We start from the raw sequence: 21,983 nt of genomic DNA, 5'->3' as shown, positions 1-21,983 counted from the left end.
GCTTGCCAAAATATAGAAAATGGCTCTGAGAGAACTGATGTAGTGTTAAAAAAAAAAAAAAAAAAAAAAAAAAAAACTTATTTGGCAGGGAAATTTTTTCATAGAAGAGTTGGAACTTTACAAATATATACAGGTGAACATTCATAATACCTCACTATATACTACTGCTCTGAGGCCTCTGGCATGCGTGAAGTGACATCTGTCTGCACTGGGTAATTTCTCATACACAAAGAGGCACTTGGAAAAGTTAGAACTTCACTTTCATAAAGGTTCCTGCAAACCAGCACGTCCGTTGATCAGCATGAAAAATATATTACAAATACCTCCAAGAAAATGTAATATACAATGTATAATTAGCCTCTGATATATGGAGCCCTGAAATAAACAGTAACTACGATAATTTTCCTGCTAATTTACTTTAAGTTGTTTTTTCACTTCTCCAAAGGCTTTGCATCTGAAGGGCACAAGTATATTCCGTGTAGAATTATTGTAATTCTTCAGATATTGAATGGAGTGTAATTACTGAAAACCCTGGGAAATGCTGCCAGTATGCCCCTCCAAAGAATAATAAAACAATTAGCAGGGGTCAGAAACCTCTTCCTATACCATTTTGTAGGGAGTAATTGTTCTGCTTTTTAGTTCTGAAAGCTAAAACATTTCCTTCTGACTTTGGTTTTGGACTGCTCGTTACAGCTATACTCTGAGGCTTCATAATTTTTAGCTCATTATGCAGTTTAAAACGTGAGAACAATTGTTTCAATCAGTAATTTCCAGCTCTGGAGTTCATTCTACCTTTCTAAATCTTTGATTAATTTTAACAGTGGTTTTAATTTTGACGTATCCCTTTTAATTGTACTCAAAGATAACTTCAGTTTAACTTTGCGATCCAAATCTGGCTTTGCAATGAGGCCCATTCTTTCCCTTTGAGGCGGCTGCACAATAATGTAATATGTAAACCCTCCGTAACAGCACCCGGACTCCGCTAGCACTGCTGGTCAGTGCAGTTACAGAATGCTTTCACAAGGCCAAAGAAGGGTTAACTTGATTTTTCTAACCCCACCCTCTTTTGCACCCACTGACACATGCAATATTTAATATGCTGCTAAGAGCTACAAGGTGCTTTCCTGGGGCTGCAGAAGGAGACTTCAGAAGGCCCCTTCTTCATTTGTCTCCAGGGGCCTAAGGCCATCAAAGCCTGCCTACAAATACTGGCTCCCCACTGTTTAAAGGCATCAGCAACGAGGAGCTCATCACCTCCAAGGACAGCTCCTTGCAGTTTTAGACATGTATGACTACTGGACGTTTCTTTATCATTTTGAGTCCAAGTCCCTTTTCTTTTTTTTTTTCCACATCGTTATTGGAGTATAATTGCTTTACAATGTTTTTTTTTTTTTTTTAAACATCTTTATTGAAGTATAATTGCTTTACAATGGTGTGTTAGTTTCTGCTTTATAACAAAGTGAATCAGCTATATGTATACCTGTGTCCCCGTATCCCCTCCCTCTTGCACCTCCCTCCCACCCTCCCTCCCTATCCCCCTTTGCTTTTCACCCCACTAATCCTAGTTCTGAGCTCTGGAGCCACAACACATGTGTTTAGTTCCGCTTTAACGGGACAGTTCTTCAAATACTTGAAGACAGCTATCACGGACATCTCTTCACCCCCGAGTCTTTTCTGGTTCAGCCTAAATTTTCCCACCTTCTTCAACAGTTTCTCATAAGTTTCAGGTCTCTTGTGGATGGTCTCTAGCGCGGTGCCCTACACTAAGCAAATCATAGAGTGCAGAAGAAACACGATTTTCCTTCCTTGATCTAGATGATGCTACACATCGAAGTCCACGATTTAAAAAGAGCCACACTGCTGACATCTGAACTTATAGTGAATTAAACCTCTCAGCCCCCTTCACTGAGCTTCCTTCTCTATAGATGTGCAGGTGGTTTCTTGGACCAAAGTGGAGGATTTTGCATTTATCTCCACTAAAAGCCATCCAGTTAGTCTTTCTATTCTTCTGCAGGCTTAAGCCTCACATGTCATTTCTGACAGCAGAAGACTGTTTATTCATTGCTGTTCCCAGTGAAGGTTGGCAGAAACTAAGGTTAAAAGACATAGGCTTTATTATCCAACTGCCACAGCAGGGATGAAGCCAAAAGTTATACCCTAGTCTTTGTGGCGCTGCCAGAGCAGGTTGGCCTGCCTGGAGCGGGCCAGGCAACTTTCCTACCATGCCAGGCCAGTGGGAAAATACCTGATCACTCCAAAGCAGAGCTTCTCATCTTTTTTTTTTTTTTCCCATCCCAGCAAACCTGAGGTTATGACACACTCCTATTAGTAACTGGCTTGTTAAAACAGTGATATGTAATTCAGGGGCAAGGTGAGGGGAACGTGTTCCTTTAGAAGGCGCCTGAATCAGTGCAGGTGGGCAGTGTGAGCCCCTCTTCACACCTGACCTGACGCTGATACAGCCCCACCCCCTGCTGGGAAGCCCCACCTTAGGGTCTGCTCGTCAGCCTGCCCTGGAGGATGCTAGCCAAGAAAGCGGTCCACGGTCAGAATGCCAGGCTTCCCCTTGGGAATCCACATTCCAAATTTCCCACAGCCACCACTTTCCTTGGGACTAATTCTAAGTACAGGTTTTCAGAGCTCATTTGCAAGAATTTATATGTTCATACAGTTTTTCATTTACAGGGCTGAGAGGTGGACCCAACTGAAAGCTGATGAATCTCCCTCTGGACGTTAACTCACATGGGGAAGCTCAGAAAGGAAAAATAAGGTAGCAAGAGAAGGCTTCTGTAACTACCCTCAGGTATTTATTTCTTCTTCTTCTTCTTTTTTTCTTCAGTGTTTATGTATTTATTTGGAAGTAATTTCAAACTTCCAGAAAATTTGCAACAGGAGTCCAAAGAACTTGCATACAACCTGGTGAACGGTTCTTAACAAGAACCACCATTTTAAGGGCACTTCCCAGGCGTTGGGCCTGTCCTATTTGGCAGCTCACCGGGACAGCTGACCAATGTGAGAGTCTGATCTGGATGAAGGTGTAGACAGTGCATGCCCAATGACACTGTGTCAGGTATTTATTTCTTTATCAAGCTGAAAACAGAGCGACTCAGAAGCAGATGTCCTGCCTGGGGCCTGAGTTGCAGAGTGACCAGCACAGAGGTGCTGTCCAGAGACGGAGTGGCCAGCTGTACGCACTTGAGCCTGGCCCAGGAGAGAGGCCCTGAGGCTGTGGTCCCAAACACAAATCCCCCTCAAGCTCAGACGCAAGTAATTCCTTCTCCTTGAATCCAATGAGGGGTCAGAGGGGGCTCTTCTCAGTTGGGGTCCTCGGGGCCCTGGCCTCCCCATTTACCTTCTGTGGCACCCTCCCCTCAGGGGCAGGCTGGCCATCTTACACCTTCACTCCTATCCAGATGGTCGATGACCCACCAGGCCTCCCCAGCTGTCTCTGGCTTTTCTGGCCAGCTCTGTACAGACTCTTGTGCCCCGTCTAAGCTCTCCTGTCCCTGAAGAGGAGTGGACTTTTATGTCTGTTTTTCAAGTTCAGGCCAGCAGGCCCTCCAGGCAATACCACCGTGCACTGTTCCTCTCCCAGCCTCCTACGCACAGCCAGCTGTCAGACCAGCTTTCCTCTTCTTAGGCCACACTCTCTCTCTGCTCCAGGTCCCTTGAGAAGGTGCTCCCAGATGTCAGGCGTCTTCTAAACGCCAGCCCTCAGAGGTTTTTGTCTTTTCTTCTGTTGCCCCTTGAGATCTTTGCCCTCCTTGTTCTTAATGTTTGTAAATTGCTTTTTCTTTTCTTCTTTCTGCCCCTACTCATTGGACTCTGCTCCCGTCCATATGCCTATCAAATCTAGGATCTCAGTCAACTACTCCTTGCGTACCATGTGTAAAACCACATTCACACCATTCTGGTTATTTCACTCAGACCCTCATATATTGGGGACAAGAATTTTTTTCCACATGTATATCTAGAAATATATCTGTCTCTCACCTGCAAAGACTGTGCCCATGACAGCAACCAAGTGGAATTAAATGCAAGGTGAGGACCAGAGATGAAAGATAAAATGGCCCAGGAGCTGAGCCAGTCTTCACCGTATGTGTCCCTGAGGAAGAACCCTGGCCCCTGTCCTGTCCTATGGATCTTTAATATCCAAGAGGTGAGTGACATACAGATACAAGCATGTAACAGGCATGATGCTCATGGTGTATTGTACATACGATGGCCATGGGGACATGGCAGCTCAGGTGTCTGTGCATGCGCTTGCAGAATATTGTGCATCTCTGCACACAGGGAAGGACACTGAAGGACTGACACAATTAGCACCACAGGGAGGAGGGTGGACAGAATAGTGTCCAGTGAGGAACAGAAAGCTAAGGGAGCCATTTTGCATAAGGTATCGGTAATATAAAATGCTTGGGACATTCTGCTTAACCAGATTTTCTAATAAAATAGAAAATGCTTTTGGATTAAACCTTTGTTACATAAATTCCTTTATAAATGCTTTAGTGTACTGTCCTATCTCACTAAGTCCAACACTGGAATATAATTGGGTTATTCTTTTACTCAACAAATACTTTTACTCAAGTATTTCTTGCATACTTATGATATGCCAGACATCTTTTTGGGTGCTAGAGAAACCAAACGGATAAGATACCTGGTCTAGGATATTTACATTCTAGTGGAGAAGACAGGCAATGAAGAGGCAATAAAGATCATCTTAGAATGTGAAACCAGCTGTCAAAGCAAGGTTATCTGTTGAGATCCAGCTGTCTGGCAAGGTGTGGATGGTAGAAGAATATTTGAAGGATGGTCAGGGAAGACCACTCGGAGGAGGGACACATGAGCTGAGACCTGAATGATGTGAAAGTGTTAGACTGGTGAAGACTGAAGGAAGACAATTTCGGGCAGAGGTAACAGCTAGTGCAAAGGCCCTGAGGCAGAAAGAAAAAGAAAGAAGGTTGGTCTCACCAACTTGGACTGAATACAGAGTAGATGAAGTGTGAGATGAGGCTGGATGGGTACTCAGGGTAACAAGTCTGGATTTGATTATATTATATTGTATTTAACATGGTTTTATTTTCCTCTGATACAGGAAGTTACCTCTCTTTGCGTTTTTCTTTTTCACATCTTTTTTTTTTTTAATTGAAGTATAGTTGATTTACAGTATTGCATTTGTTTCAGGTGTACAGCAAAGTGATTTGGTTATGCATATATATGTAAATATCTATATTCTTTTTTCTTTTCAACTACAGTTTATTACAAGATATTGAATATAGTTCCCTGTGCTATACAGTAAATCTTTGTTGTTTATCTTTTTTATATACAGTAGTGTGCATCTGTTAATCCCAAACTCCCAATTTATCCCTCCCCCCACCCTGCTTCCCCATTGGTAACCATAAGTTTGTTTTCTATGTCTGTGGGTCTGTTTCTGTTTTGTAAATAAGTTCATTTGTATCATTTTTTTAGATTCCACATATAAGTGATATCATATGATATTTGTCTTTGGCTTACTTCACTTAGTATGATAATCTCTAGGTCCATCCATGTTGCTGCAAATGGCATTAATTTATTCTTTTTTATGGCTGAGTAATATTCTATTATATATATATAATATTTTATATATCTGTATATACCACATCTGCTTTATCCATTTATCTGTCAGTGGACATTTAGGTTGCTTCCATGTTTTTGCTATTGTAAATAGTGCTGCTATGAACACTGGGGTGCGTGTATCTCTTCTAATTAGAGTGTTCATCTTTTCTGGATATATGCCCCGAAGTGGGACTGCTGGATCATATGGTAGCTCTATTTTTAGTTTTTTAAGGAACCTCCATACTGTTCTCCATAGTGGTTGTACAAATTTACATTCCCACCAACAGTGTAGGAGGGTTCCCTCTTCTCCACACCCTCTCCAGCATTTATTTGTAGACTTTTTAATGATGGCCATCCTGACTGGGGTGAGGTGGTACCTCACTGTAGTTTTGATTTGCATTTCTCTAATAATTAGCAACGTTGAGCATCTTTTCATGTGCTTGTTAGCCATCTGTATGTCTTTCTTGGAGAAACGTCTATTTAGGTCTTCTGCCCATTTTTTGATCAGGTTGTTTTTCGGTTATTGCGTTGTATGAGTGGTTTGTATATTTTGGAAATTAAGCCCTTGTCGGTCGCATTGTTTACAAGTATTTTCTCCCATTCCATAAGTTGTCTTTTCATTTTGTTTATGGTTTCCTTGGCTGGGCAAAAGGTTATAAGTTTGATTATGTCCCATTTGTTTATTTTTGCTTTTTCTATTGCCTTGGGAGACTGACCAAAGAAAATATTGCTACGATTTATGTCAGAGAATGTTTTGCCTATGTTCTCTTCTAGGAATTTTATGGTGTCATGCCTTATATTTAAGTCTTTAAGCCATTTTGAATTTACTTTTCTGTATGGTGTGAGGGAGTGTTCTAACTTCATTGATTTATATGCGGCTGCCCCGCTTTCCTAACACAACTTGCTGTAGAGACTGTCTTTTCTCTATTGAGACATCTCTTTTATTACTGTTTTGAACTAGTTTATACCCTTTATTGATTTTTAATACTTCATGTATTTATGTTTTATTTTCTTAACTGCATATAATCTCCTAAAGCCAAGGACTACTTTTTGGATTTCTTTATATTTCCTAGCAAAATTCTTTGCCTAGACACTCTACACATATTTAATTGTTTTGAAAAAAACGTACCCTTTGGAAAATCTGCATTCAGCCCAGTTCATGTATTCTATATAAAGAAGTAAACTTTCAAAGTCCTTTGGTAGATCTCTATTGTGTTGGAAAGGTCTGGGAATTGGATGGATTTGAACACCTAAAGATTTTTATTTGGAGATTCTTTTTTCCATAGCTTGATATAAGTCCAGTGCTCTCACCGTGAATCTTGTAATAATGTTATTGATGATAGAAGACAAATTGTTGCTAATAATGTAACGGCATGATTAGTGATACAAAAATATAAGCGTTCAAAACATCTCTCTTCCTTTATGAATTAGCTTCTATTAATGTTTCCAGAAGTATAGAAGTTTGCCTTAGGCTTCTCTTTCCAAATAAAATGACTATCTTAAAATAATATTCATAAATAAATCCACCTAAATATGGGTGTGTCTGAAATAGAACCAACCTCCTAACACAGCAGCACCGCTATCAGCATGCTTCATACAGCCTGGGGTAGTGGCAGCCGGCCAGCATATTATCCTCTGATCCATTGCTAGTCTACTTCCTAAATGTTATAAATATTCATGTATGCCGTAGAAAGCTACAAAGGGCTTTATTCAAACATTTTTTTGAATATTCCTTTATGTTCCCCCCAAAGGAAAGAATGTCTGCTTTTTTTTTTTTTTTTTTTGGCATAAGGATCAGAGTGTGAATTCTCTTTTGTTCATACGCATAAATCCTGAAAACCAATATGCAACAAATTCTCTAATCCTCATTTCATACCTCGAGGGTGAAGAGGTTCAAAATAAAAACACTTAGGGTTGGCATGGTAGTTCACTGTGACTGTGCAGTGTTGCCACCAAGAAAAGACATCTGTGTTCTCGACTACCCTGGTGACTTCTGCCCCTGGCAGGGGCTGCCTCAGGGGATACAGCCTACCAGCCCCACAAAGGCTGCCAACCTTGGTGAGCATGATGACTGACTGGGGAGCTGCACGGACATGAACCTGAAAAGGGAGACAGACACATCCTTCCCCAGGAATGCAGTAATAACACCAGCCACTAGTGGGAGCTGTAAGTGGTGGTGGTATGGGGGCAGGGGTGGGCTAGTTTATGGGGAGAAAAGGTTGGAAAGTTGGCAACAAGTGCCAGGTGGTCTAAGCCCGGTTTAAAGAACATAATCAAATCTTTTTGAAATTCCAGTTCATTTTTCAGTAACACCTAACTCATGGAAGGGCAACTGTAAAATCCCACTTTCTCATGGTATGATTTATCAAATGAAGTAAAATTGATCACTGCTGGAGCAGAGAACAGTATTCTTTCAGTATCCTTTCTCTCCTTTTCTTTCATAGTGATAGAAGCCCCTAATTTTGAGTGGGGCACATGTATACCCAAAATAAAAACTACATATTCTAACTAACTTTCTTTTCATGGGACTAAGTTTCTTCTGGCCAATAAAATGTGAGCCAAGGGGTGAGTGCGATTCCAGGTCACATCCTTACATGGAAGAAGCAGGTCTTCACGTTTTTCCTTTTCCCTTCCCTCTAGCTGAAATGGGGGTGGTGGTGGTCCACCATCTTGGACCATGTGGATGGTGAAATGGCAAGACAGGAGAAGGCTGGAGCCCTGACTGCTTCCTGGGGCAGAGCTTCCATACTTGGACATTTAAGTGAGAAAGGAATAGACTTATCTTGCTTAAGCCTTGGCTACCTTAGGTTTCCCCTGTTGCAGCTGAACTGCTATCTTAGCTTTACAGTTGCTTTCAATCAGAAGTGGACTTTCTCAGAGCAGGATGTGAAGGACCTCTCTCCTCACTGACAGGCATGTCAGAATCCACTGCTGTGGGCACGAAGTACAGAAACAGGGAAGGGGAACTCGCTTAACATCCACTGAATACGATCTTGACTTCCTTCCCAGGTTATGGATGAGACACACCAAGATCTAAAAACCCAGATAAAACAGCTTTCATCCTCCTTGACAGATATTTTTGCTGTTCTTGTTTGTTCTGTTTAGTTAACTTTAACAATCAAAAGTTCTAAAGCTCAGTCAACTCTTTAGGAAACTCTGACTTCTACGCCTCTGTGCACACATATATTTTACAGTCAGATGGTTGGCTTAGCCACCCCTTGGTCTGTATTTCTGCCTAAGTGATCCGGAAGGTTCTTTACCTATTTGCTAAATCTTTCATTTCTGGACAACAAGTTTTCTTTTGAGAAATCAGGGAAATATGTTTAATTCTCCATACTAATAAGTGAGCAAAGAATGTTTTTACTTTGATCATAGAATGATTAAACCAACACAGTAATAGAGATGTTCCTACCCTACCCTTGGTGTGCGGGGTGGAGGAGAAGACTGCTGAGAAATATTTGCCCTCTAGTACAGGGTGTCTTTGAGGAGTGTGGACTCATGTGCTATTTCCTAAGAAGCTTAAGACACGGGACATAGTGCCCAGCACTTGCTGCAGTTCTTTACCAGGCTGGGCTTTGCAATATGCTCATCCCCAAAGTTGAATGGTATGATCCTTACAGGATGACTGCAGGATGTTTTGAATTCTGGAGTCACACGTAGTAGCTGGATTTCAGGAAACAATTAGAACAGTTTTCTGATAAGAATGCTTACAACGCTGTATGGCTTACAGGAAGCCTTCAATACTCTGGACCCACCAATAATCCCCAGGGGTAGATGGTGTGACCACAATCCCCATTTTCTGTGGGGGAAATTGACCCACGGAGAACTTAAGGGACTGCTACAAAGGGATGAAGCTGAGAACTGACCCTCGTGTCTCCTGAACTCTGAGTTCTGAGCTTTTCCTGTAGCGCCACGTCCATCACTGCAAAGCGAACCCCCGGGCACATTCTCACCCACACAGAGATAACACCCTACCACCCCATCCATGCGGGCTGCAGCCAAAGGATTTAGAAGACAATGGAGCATTCCGTGAACATGCGCTATGTCGCTAAAGAAAGGCTTTGGCAAGACCTGCCTTATTGCTTCACAGAAGATAAGAAAAGAAACTGCAAAGTAACTAATGCTTTTTCTGGGGGGTGGGGGGAGGCTGGAAAATAGTGACTATGTGCCAGTTCCGCACAACTGTTACTTAAAAAATTTGTTTTTGGTTATGAAGATTTTCAAGTTCCCACTCTGAACCTGGGTGAACTTTACTGGAATAAGCAATACACACTCAGATGACTACTGTATAATAAAGATCCTCTGTAGAGTTGCCTTTTACCTACATGCACTAAAGTCAGCCTCAGCAGATAAACATTTCGAAGGCATCCTGGGGCAGTCTAGCTCCACAAACCTTACAACAAAACAACAACATGGAAGTCACTCTGAAACATTCGTGCATTTTAGCAACAGGCAGCTAAGGACGAAACACACAGCATAAAAGCTAGCCGCTGCTGTGAGCCGCCGCACAAATACTATTCAATTTCACAAAAGAGAACTGACAGACTAAAAGAGGTAGCCAATTTGAACTGAATATTTCCACAGCTCCTTTATGTGTAACTAGCTTTTTAACATGGCAGCATATATGGAAATTATTTCCTTTATTAGTACAAATGCAAATTTTATTTTTAAAAAACATCATGGTTAAGGTTATAATACCATACGTACCATTTTTTCAAAGTTTACTAGATTGTCAATGAATGTCTTGTTCCCCTCATGAGTAAATGTCATATCTGCAAAGAAATAAAAGTCACATTCGAATCACTAACAGAAATATGTCATACTAAGAGACCAGAATAGCACATTAGATTATGCTGGAGGATTTGCATGACACTGCAGTTGGAAAAAGCCGATAATAGTTCCTTTTATGTTAGGTGTTTAAGTTTCTAAAGCACTTTCCCTGAGCTTATTAGTAAAATTTCCAAACTAACCCTCTGTTGCACTATCAAGGCTTTCAAACCACGCACAGATCCCTGCTCCTCCAATAATCTTTCCAACCCTTTCAGAAAAGTCAGGGCTGAGGGGAGATGATGAGGAAGGTGGAAAGATGGGCTCATTCTTCCCAAGGAGGTCAATCGGATTAGGCTCCTGTTCATTTTCTTCCCCACACACTCACCACTGACTCGGCCTGTGCATTTCCTTGGAATTACCTTTAATGAGCAAAGGCATGAAGGGGATGAGAGGAGGGTCCAGCTTGGCTACCGTCAGCCTGTAGGCCCTGTGGTTTCTTGAAGGATCCTTTAGAGAAACAAAGAGATCCTGGTTAATGACTTGTGACACGTGCACCACCCCCTCTACCTCCCAACACACCCAGCCTTGTCATCTCCCAGTCAGGGAGTTTTGAATCAAGTGTAGCTACAAAAGAAAGGTGGCTTTAGTTAAACAAATTGATTTTTGTTTTAAAACAACTTCCTGTATCACATGGAAATAATTTACTTTTTGTTTCCTTTTTTCGTTGAAAGGGAGACACGCCTCTAGGGATCCAGGGGAGAGATCCCCTTTGAGAGCCCGTATGAAATGTGAAACAACCCCCCAGCTGCGAGATTCCCCTTCTCCTGAAGCACAGCCTCCTTCCTGGGAGCCCAGCTCACCCTCCTACCTGCCTTGCATAGCCAGGCCCGACTTGCCTTCTCTGAAACCCTCCATCACTCCTGCCAAGTCCCACTCACTCCTTTTCTGTCCGTTAACACCTCCCAGCCAATGGGGAAAAATAATTTTGGCAAGCCGAGGAAAATGCAGCTTCCAATCCCTAGCTAACCTGTGCTAGATGGAAAGGATCCCATTACACTGCTTTTCTTAGTTACACAAATTGACCTTAGGTGGGACATAAGTCCTCTTTAAGTGAGTACCTGAGGGTGCCATTCATTAGTCGGACATGCTTGTTTTAGCAGCACTAAAAGGGGATCATAAACTTCTTAAAGTCATACAAGGACAGATAAAATTTCTGAAATGAGAACTTCAATTCAGCTCATCAGAAATTGGATTAATGCAGACAGTGAACAGAATAAAGGAGCCACTGTCACTTACCATTAAACTTTCAAACTCCGCGTAGAACTTCTTGAACTTGCTTGGCAGTTTCTGTTAATGAAATGAAAATGCCACACTCATATGTCAGATTCAAAATCTAGACATGTATCATGTGTTACCATTTCTAGGGGAGATTATTACTTTTGGCTCTTAATCAAACATCTCTAAGACAGGCCAGACTGTAATCTGTCTTGTCATTTGAGGATAATCTTAGAGAACTCGTCTTTTAAAAGTCTTAACCTAGTTGAACCAAAACTAACTATGGATGCTTTGGTCTTAACTGCTTTTATAATGTTTTCTGAAATGGGTTATTCATAAAGAGGGCTGCATTCCCAGACTACAAGTGGTTTGGCATTAACCCTCCACTGCTTTAAACTCTCGCATTCCCACAATTAGGAATTTAGACCAGAGAATATTAGGATTAACAGTTTTAGAAACTACCTAGGTTCAACCCTCCTCCTCCTTTACAACGTAAGCTACAAGAGAACAGGGATTTTTATCAGTTTTGTTTATTGCTATATCCTGAGGGCCTAAAAGAGTGTCAGGTACATAGTTGAGTGCTCAATACATATTTATTTGACTAGATTAAACCTGTGTTTTATAGACGGAAGAAATTAAACCTCATAGATTAAATGACATGCCAAAGTCACACAGCTGACGATGGTCAGAGCCTCTGTAATTCACATCTCCTGCCTCCTTGTCTATTGCCTCTATCATATGAGCTATGCTTTCCTACACAAGCATTTCTCCCACAGGATTTCTCTGCCTTGCTATAATACAAAAATAGATAGTTCTATCAATTTAGTAATTTCTCATGGTTATATTTTGGCATATGATTCAATACCGCACATTTACACCGTAGGTCAGTGATGAATCATCTTTCAATCTATTGGTGCTCACTTTGCTTAGGTCCTGAGCTTATAGTAAAGCTGAACTTTTCTCTTCTAACAGGGTCACACCAAGACATAGCACCGTGATGCTCCCCATCCCGAGACCGTGGAAGTGCTGACCAAGTCCTGGGCCTTGAATGCCCCGCTCAGCTCTGCTTCACGCAGTGAAGTCTACCATCAACAACTGACTCACCCCATCAGGCCTCTGCAATCCACCCCAAAGCTCCTCTCTCTTCTTTTTCTCTCTTCTCTGAATGGGTTTGTCATATTCCCATTTGAACACTGTAAACCATCTTATATTGTTTCTAGGAACTAGTCTCCTTATAACTTCTAAACTCATTGTCCTAGTGCCTCTTTTCAAGTTGGGAAACCTGATATCCTTGTTTAGCGGGAAAAGTTCAAAGGGATGAAGGCTGGGATGGGCATCAAGGGATACAAGGGTCTCATGCTCCACGGAGTGTCCAGATCACCATGCTAGGCGATAACTTTCCGTGAACACAGACAATTTACAAAATCAGGAGCGAACGACATTTTTGGTTAGATCTATCACTGTAGTTCTCTTTCTGCGCTTAGCTGACTTTTGGGTCAAAAGCTGGAGTGCATATGGTAATAAAACATGTGGGTCTTAATACTATTACCTATCCACATCCCATGCTTTCGGAGCAGGGGTTCTCAACTGGGGGCAATTTTGTACCCACACCCAGGGATATTTGGTGATGTCTACAGACCTTTCCTGTTGTCACAACTGGGGTGGATGGAGGGAGAGGCGCTACTGGTATACAGTAGATTGAGGCCAAGGGTGTTGCTAAGCCTCCTACATGGCGCAGGACATCACCCCCACCCCCCCGCCCCGCCCCGTACAACAAAGAATGATCCTGCCTGAAGTGTCAACACCACTGAGGCCGAGAAACTCGGCTCTGGGTTCTTACTCCCACTGACTTTATCTCAGATGGGTCTTTCCCCTCTATGCTGGACCATTCCCTTTGCCGCGTGGCTTCACTCTATTTTCTGTTTTGTTCATTGACTGTCTCACACGTGTTTTCTAGTTCCCAGAGGGCAGGCACGATTTCTCGCGTTGCTCCTGCTGCCATCCTGCTACTCACTGTTGCCGTGTGGGAAGCACGTGGGAGGGTCTTGGCAAGTCCAGGCAGATAAACCCAAATCAAAGACGCTTAAGAATGAAAGCTCTTCCTACAGAATGATCCAATTACATTTCACCTTAAGAGATAAATGATGAAAGGTGACTCTCCTCTTTTCAGCAATACGCAAGGATGGAAACACAAGCTCACAGGCTGATGTGCTCCTTCCTCTCCCTGTGGAATGAAGGACTGGCCGATAAACTCTCTCCCTTTGCTGCCTATCCCCCACGCCCCCCAAGCAGCCTCCTATTTCTCTCTTTAGACCAGGAAAGGGGATTCTGAGAGTGTTTCCCCCATGCCACGGCCTTAATGTCTAGCTGCTGTTACGTGCACCTATACCTGGCCTTCCCGGACCCCATGAGGCTTTATACCTTCTTTGATTTCCCAAACCATCTGGACTCCGTGAGAGAGTTAAAAGCTGGAAACAAGTTGGGGAAAGCAGACTCTCTGAGAGGGAACCCTAGATCTCCAAAGATTCCAAGAGCTCTGGGCTACAAGAAGGGGAGGCTTGCACCCTGGCTTCATTGCTTAGATTTATTGGCAGCACTAACTCTTCCTAGCTGGAAGATGACCCAGCCAAATGGCATGCAGGCCTCACCAATTCCCTCATTCCTATATTCAGGGGATGAGCTGCTGGGAATTTTCAGAGAAACCCAAGACAGAAGGACCTGTGAGGACCTGTCCTATAAACAGTGGAAACATTGAGGAGGAACAGAGAAAGAAAACAGTTTCAAGAGGGAAGTAGGGAAGAAAATGTTTCAAGGAAAACATTTAGAGATGCAAACAGCTGCCTTTGGTGCCTTTTTACAGCATCATTGCAAATTAAGATCTGTGTTACCTACTCCTTGCTCTCTTTTTGTGTCCCACTTACACATACTTTTTTATTTTTAGAAAGAGTCTATTTTCGTGTGTATGTTCTATTAGAGATTAATATTTCTTTGACTACATACCACATGTAAGGGGTCAGGCATATTTTGAGTACTTAGCTAATGAAAAATGAAGCTGTTCTCTAGCACAAATAACCAACTATCAACAAACCATTAATTGTATTTGCTACAGAAATTCACGACACACCTGCATAACTTTTGCACCAAACCGAATTCTAGCCAACTGTTGCTGCTTCATACACAGAGAGGTCTGCTAGGTAGTTAGGAGATACTTGGTACTCAGCTGGGCCAAACAGTTGGCCTTCTGGTTAATTCTCCCAGGAGCAAAATGACTACTGGGATAAAAATGGATCTTCTGTCCTCTCTTAATTACAGATAAGACTTATTTAAAAAGCAAGCAGCAGACATTTCAGAGAACAATAGGATCTATGAGCAAGATGAAGTCATCCAAGCAGTGCTATACCTAGGAACTAGACTTATTATTATTTACATTGTATAGTCCAGGAAGCTGAGACCCCCTCATCCCCTCCCCCCTCTACAAAAGGACAGTGCCTTTTAAAATTCACACTCTGAGGCAAAAGGAGACAGGTCACCTCCCTCAAAGTGTCCCACCTTCCCCATTGTTAATACAAACATGAGTGATATTTCTATAAAAAAAGGCTCACTGGTGAGCCTGTGTTTTGACTCTTAAGGCAAAAGTCGCAGCTGGATCTCAGCTGAAGCTTACCTCCCATGTTAGTGCCAAGCGGCTCACAGCAACATTGCTTAGTCCCATGACGATGGCAAAAAAGGAATTCAGATTCTTGTACTCCTTACAGCTGAAACACAAGAGGCACATACTGGAGTAAAATGCCACTTTTGAGTGACATAAAAAAAGAGTTCTATTTTCTGATGGTCATTAATATTCGGCAGGACTCCTTTATGAGAGCAGGCAATGACAGATTTAATGCTCTGTGTAAGTTCCACTTGGGTGACCGTGCTCTGCTGTTTGATTTCTCACTGTAATTTTAGAAAGGTGATGGTTTGGGCCATCTAGGTTCAGGTTTTGAGGAGGAAGTTCAAGACACCTACCCTAGGGATTGCTATTGTAATCCCAAAGCTTGCTAAAAGCCTTGTTGGACCTGGAGGGAGACATCTCACGGGCTAGGAAGAGAGAAAGCAAAATGTCCTTGGAGACTTCCAGACTTTCAGGCTGAAGCTGGACACCTCAGGCTCTGGCAGCATGAGAGGGAACTAAGGAAAATCACACTGCTGCAGCCGCCAGGGCTTCTACCTGCCATGCAAATGCTTCTATTCTAATTTGTTGAAAAATATCAACTTACAAATCATGATCCCTATATAGCTAATAACCTAAACTGACCAAAAAATGACCTTACTTTGTCTGTTTTACCAATGTCGATGAAGCGGATCATTTTGAATCTGTACTTATGCCATTATTAGCTTTTATGAATATATATTTGGGAAGAAGAATATTGTGGAACAAGACCAAAGGTTCTTACTAGAATGCAATATTTAGCCCAGGTACTTGGTTTAACTTAAAAAAAGAAAAAAAAAGGAATCTTCGACTTCTTTATACCAGCTCCTTGCAAAGGGAAAGAAGAATTCATTTTGCAAGGAGCGCAAATCCTTTACCACAAATCAGTATGGTTATCTAAGTTGACTACATCATAATTAAATCTTCTTTGGATTAGCATTTTCGCAAAAGGCTAATTGAATTGTTGCATTTGCTGCCTGTGTACTCCTTGCAGAGTGATTCATAAATGGTCCGTGTGGAAATGGGAAAACAGATTTAGAGAAGATATGTTGTGTCTCATGCACCGCTGAGGAAGCAAGCGGGGCCTTCGATGGGCCGGGGCGGTGGCTCTCAGGTCAGGGGCTGAGAGCAACTTCAGAGTCCCTGGACTGAAGGCAGCGAGGCTGGTCATGGACATGTTTGCCTTTGTCCTACCTGTGCGATCATGAAAGCACACGCAGGACTGCAGGGCTGCCTTTCTGCTCACTGCTCTGGTCACCAACTAACATTATCACCTTACGTAAGTCACGAAATTTCTCTCTGCCTCAGTCTCCTCACCTGTAAAAGGCGAGGATAACATTTGGACCCCCAAACTTCACAAAGTTCTGGGCAGGTCAAAGAGCTTCAATAGAATATATTGAAGTTCTCTAAAAATATCACGTAAAACATGCCAACTGCCACTAGGTTTAAGATCTCATTCGTGTAGATCTTGGTTTCTGAGTCTACAATCTTCTCCAGCTGGGTTGTGTGAAGCGTTCTACTGTGTAGGACAGCGCAGCTTAAATAACAGTTAAATGACATAAACCAATTTATTCCGAAGGCCAAATCCACCCATAATCAGAAGGAAGAGAGATAAGAAAGGCAAAGACATTTAAAAAAATTCCTGAGTTTCTGAAAGGCTCTCCTATGTTGCCCTGTAAAATAGCAGGATTAGGCCCCCAAAGGTTTTCTGGTCTCCACGTCTGTGTGCAGACCTCCTCTCTCCTCCCTTGTTGCACTCAGCCCTGCCAGGCTAAGGTGAGGAGAGAATGTGCTCCTGCTAGCAGGGAAGCACATGCTGTCACAGTTTCCAGTCATCTCCTTCCAAGTAAACGGAGGCATTTGTCCCCTGCGATAAGCCTATTCAGGCTCCGGGGGAAAGTGGCTACACTCTGAACCAGAAATTCATAAGCAACATTTTACCAAATCTTTCTTTCAAAAGGCAGTTTTTCCAAATTAAGAGATACCAGCATTTGAATCCAAGAGATCTGGATATCCCGTTGAACTCCCAAATTTTGGCAAAATAATTCAAGGCATTTGGCAAGCTGATATGTGTAAAACGTCAAGCAGCGTTTGCTTCTTTGTTTAGCCCTGGAAATCAGACTCTGTATGGGATCTAAACTATTTGGCTCAAGAAAACTGCCGAGTTGGGGTCACTTGTGCTCCCCACCTTCCCGTGCTAGAGCTCCCTGGGTTGAGAAAGGAAAGAAGTCTCCCAGCCACAGCCGCATTTAGCATTTTATTTTTAGCACTGTGGTGATACCAAAAACAGGGAAGTAAACAGGAGGCTGTCAGGCATATCTAAATAGCAGGAGAAGATTAAATTCATTTCAGGGAGAAATCTAACTGGCCCCTGCAGTAAATAAATTGTTTCCCATGAAGTGCTGTTAAATAGAATATTTATAAGATGCTTGCTCTTTCTGATGTTTATGGAGATGATTTTCATGGACCAGGTTAGCTCGCCTTTATGCATTTTATGGATTTTATCCCGGCTGAGTCGGATGCAAGGTTGTACATGCATGTTCCCACTGCCCTCTACTGGCAAGAACGTGTCGAGTTAGACCTGGACTCGCCCAGCCTTTCAAACAGAATTTTGTGCGGCAGAACTTTGCTGAAGGAGTCGTTTACGCGGAAGGAGGTGCAAAGTCTGAGTAGTTCAGAGCAAAAAGAGGTCACGATTTTAACTCGAGCATCAGGGCTGCAGGATGTTAATTTATATATTGGTGTCAAGTATTACAAAAGCTAGACAAAACACATCTTTCGCAAGAGTTCAGTGATTCTTACGCCCCTCTGGTTGGTCCTGGTACATAAGGAGACTTTATATCTCACTTTTCTTTTTAAGGTGTAATCTAAGGGAACAAAATGAAAACACAGCTCAAACGTTTTTCTCTCCCCAAGTGGATGATACTTACTGGGCCGCGATCTTAATGAATTTTTTTAAGAGCTGAACACGCTTGCTAGGCTGGGAACAAAGGCAAATCTCAGTGACAACCCAAAACTGAATTTCATTAAACCTCCTCAGGAACAAATCCAAGTTTGCTGTGGTCTTTTTAAAATGATGCCTTCCAAATGTGTGATAGATTAGCTCCAGCTAGAAGAAAGGAAAACAATGTCATGTCTTTGTTTTTAAATCAAAACACCAACTTGGCTCCTCCATTTGACGTGACAAATTGATACTGGTCAGCAAATGTGAATACAGTCACTGACCAGGATTCAACTTGAACTTCAACTTGAAGATCTTAATGGCTCAATGAGGCTTGTTGAATCTGTAACTATAAACTAGGTGCCACTGGCTTAATATACTCAGGAAGACAGAGCTTACTGTAAATCATAAAGATTTTTCTTTAACACTTAAAGGCTTTATAACAGCCTTTATTAATATACTCAGTGATTTTAAAAAACCCTCGTGTGGCTTCCACATTGCAGCACGTATTAACATTTACAGGCTGCATCCAGAATTGCCACGATCCCTGCGAATGAATGCCCTAAATGGAGCACCTTACCTCATGCACACAGCTGAAGAGGTCCCAATCATAAACTGTCATCTGGTATGCCAAATCTTTGGAGCTCATCAATTCAAAAGTTCCCATTGTTCCAACAGTTGGGCCCTCCTGCTCTGGCAAGGGAGTCTATGAATAATAATGCAAAAATGTATCGGAATCTCAAAACAGACGCGCTGAGTGCTGTCAGGACTTTGAGGGGAAAGGATTCTGGAGAGGCTTTCAGGAATATCTTGAAACTGATTTTACCCAGAGGAGAAAAATGCCTTTGCTTTTAATGCTCACTTGCTTCCGTGCCATCTTTATAGTAATCATCGTCACTCTAATCAATTCCACTGACTGAAAAATGTGGACCATGGCAAATAAGATTCAGTGAAGACTGACCCACGAAAGTTCTCTTCTGCGTGGGCCTGGGAGCTCCCTGGGAATGATTCCTTTTCCCTGACAAACATGTAAGCAGTTCTTAAGGACTTTCTTCTCCGATTTCCCACTGAAGCCATTCCAAAGCAGGTACTGGCATGGTGGTTTTGGATGTTTAGCTCCAGCGCTACTTACTATTGCAGGGGCTGGTGACAGTGGTAAAGTTGCTGCATCTCCATTTCTCATAACACACTGCCTGGGGTACTAGGTGACAGAGGGCTATGTGATTACATGTGATTATATATGATGTCCAATTGCTCCATCTTCTGAGAGATGCTGAGCTAGGAACGATAGTCACATGGTCATGGTGTTTTGGGCTAGGCATCAGAAAACTAAACTCTGCTACTTTCTGGAAGACCATTGGTCAAGACTTTCCATCCAACTTACTTATCTCATTTTTATTTTACGGGAAATGAGTTATAGTGCTTTCCCTTAATAAGATGAATGGTTTGTATATATTAGAAACTTACGTATAATATATTAATACCTATTGATCTATAATAATATGTTTAAAGTTACAAAAGGTCACACGAATTAAAAGATAATTTCCCCAATATGATGCTAAACATATCTGGATATTCAATATTTATGTTGGAAGTACTAATATCGTTCACGTTCTATCATCATCATGATTATAATCATCACCTATAACCTTGACATTCTATGAATGGCCACTGCATTCCGGGCATTTGAAAGTTTGCAGTTTACAAAAGGAGTCAGCCCTGACCAGCAAGTACAGCACTGCACGCCAGTAAAGAGTCAGCTGCTGGCATTCATTTGCACGTAAAAGGGGTGGACAGAAGCATCAAAAAACACCTGACTCCCAGATACACGGAGAAACAGGTGAGGAAACATGAATGGGCTTTTTGAGAGTTAGCAGGCGTTTGGAATGAATGTGTGGCCTGAAGAGGTTCTTGGAGAAAGAGATGGGCTTTAAAAGATGAAACAGACAAAACTGGGTGGGTTTAGAATGGCAAAGTTTCCCCTCAGTATCCAGGATGGTCTGTCATAGGTTGAAGGATGGCGTGAGAGGCATGAAGATGGGGAAGCTGTCATGAAACTTACTTGGCAGGAACAGAGAGCTCAGGGGAACCAAATGGACGGCTTGAACAGCTTTAGAAAGTCTTTGAGTACCAGATGGGAGTTAGGGTTTTGAAACAGACCAGGTTAGTGCCAGTTTTAGACAGCAACAGATTCTAAATGTAAACCCCACTCTAATTACATAGACTTGGATGATTCCCTAATCTCTTGACTGTCTGTTTCTAGCTCTGATGAGTTGGGGCCCCGGTACCTAGTACCTAGGCTTGTTAAGGGAACTGGATGGGAATGATTTAAGTGTAGCACGTGAGCACAGTGCCTAGCACAGGGGAGGTCCCCACCGTCCCCTCCAAATTAGTTCCCTTCCCAGCTGTGCTGCACCAATGCAGAGGTACAGGGAAGTGTGATGAGTACAGGACCCGGATGTACGAGCCAAATACTGTTGTTCCTGATTCACTTTATGCAGGGCACAGACAGCATGGAAGAAAAACCATTATTCCAAAGTTTTAAAACTTAGGGAACCGACCTGAAGCTGATGGGCAAGTAGCTTATGGAAGCAAATAAGGAGAATGGTTTCAAGCGGGGTAGGTCTCAGGTAGAAATGTCGGGGAAGCTTTTAAATACTTGGTGCGAGAACTCTGTCTCAGGCTCAGACTGGCTGTCCACATTCTGCCTTCCCTCTCGCCCATGTGCTCTGCTGTGGACCTGCCCTCTATTCCTTGGGTTTGCTCTCTCCTCAGTCTAACTGGCTCCTTATCTCTTTCCCTTGAGGTGTTACGGCTTTTCACAGAGGGGATAAATTAACCCAACAAATACAGGGAAGATGCCATTAAATTCTTTTAGTCATGGAGGCTGGTATATCATCCTGAATCCCTTTTGAGAGAAAAACAGAAACCCCTGTTGAATCTCTACTTTTTCTGAGTGAACAGGGCTCACCAAGCAAAGGGCAGGCCGACCCCTTCCCTCCATGAACCACCAGAGGGGCAATCTGAGCAGCACGGAGGGCTCCTCTAACTGAAGTGGGGAATTAACATGCTGGCCCCATAGGAAGCAATTCCTTGGACCATTTTCTTATAGATATCCCTGTGGAAATTTCCTTACAGATGAAGTGTAGCAGAGCCTATGTAGGGTCTGCATTACACAGACAGATCTGAAAAGTGCCCACACACAGGCAAAGAACTCCTATAGACTGATTCTCTCTCTCTGCTCTTTTTGAGAGCTGATTTCTCTGTTAAGCCTGGATGGTGGTGATTGGGAGAATAGCACTGTTACCCTCCCATTGTCCAGATGAGGAAACTAAGACATTAAAAGGATGTGCTGATTGTCAGTGACAAAGAGATGGCTAAAGCAAGCTGCCACCTCGGCATCCTCTTTCCTCACGCTCCCACACCTCTGTGCCTAGCTCTGCAATGGCACTTGTCACATTGGATACTCATTACACTCTGGTGTCCCACACTATACTGTGAGCTCCCTGAGGCACAAGGACCATGATGGATTCATCTTCAAGACCATCCTAGAGCCAGAATCATCCGCCTGGAATAATAGAGTATAAGCCCTAAATAAAAACCTAAGGAGCTAGTGAATGGATAAAAGTATTTAGAACGAAATTACAGTGCAATGGGGTTTTATTGTAAGTTGCTCTATACTGACATTTATGTTTAAAATGTCAAGAAAGT

The 21,983-nt window shown here is 42.5% G+C and overlaps 1 protein-coding gene across 5 annotated transcripts in view; it reads right to left on the bottom strand.

Annotated features, from left to right (window-relative positions):
* Nucleotides 1-21,983, bottom strand: part of RAPGEF4 (Rap guanine nucleotide exchange factor 4) — a 317,996-nt gene that overhangs the window by 5,320 nt on the left and 290,693 nt on the right. For all 5 annotated transcript variants that reach the window (XM_059928103.1, XM_059928102.1, XM_059928105.1 and 2 more), the window contains 6 exons: nt 18,853-18,978; nt 18,262-18,440; nt 15,305-15,395; nt 11,662-11,712; nt 10,785-10,872; nt 10,303-10,367 (listed from right to left, as the gene is read on the bottom strand). In XM_059928103.1, the coding sequence (XP_059784086.1) occupies nt 10,303-10,367; nt 10,785-10,872; nt 11,662-11,712; nt 15,305-15,395; nt 18,262-18,440; nt 18,853-18,978 (600 nt within the window). The remainder of the gene's footprint in view (nt 1-10,302; nt 10,368-10,784; nt 10,873-11,661; nt 11,713-15,304; nt 15,396-18,261; nt 18,441-18,852; nt 18,979-21,983) is intronic.

This window comes from Balaenoptera ricei, chromosome 7 (genome assembly GCF_028023285.1).
Source record: "Balaenoptera ricei isolate mBalRic1 chromosome 7, mBalRic1.hap2, whole genome shotgun sequence".
NCBI classification, from domain to species: Eukaryota; Metazoa; Chordata; class Mammalia; order Artiodactyla; family Balaenopteridae; genus Balaenoptera; species Balaenoptera ricei.
The sequence above is the reverse complement of the archived record's forward strand: the minus strand, read 5'-3'. Positions and strand labels throughout refer to the sequence as shown.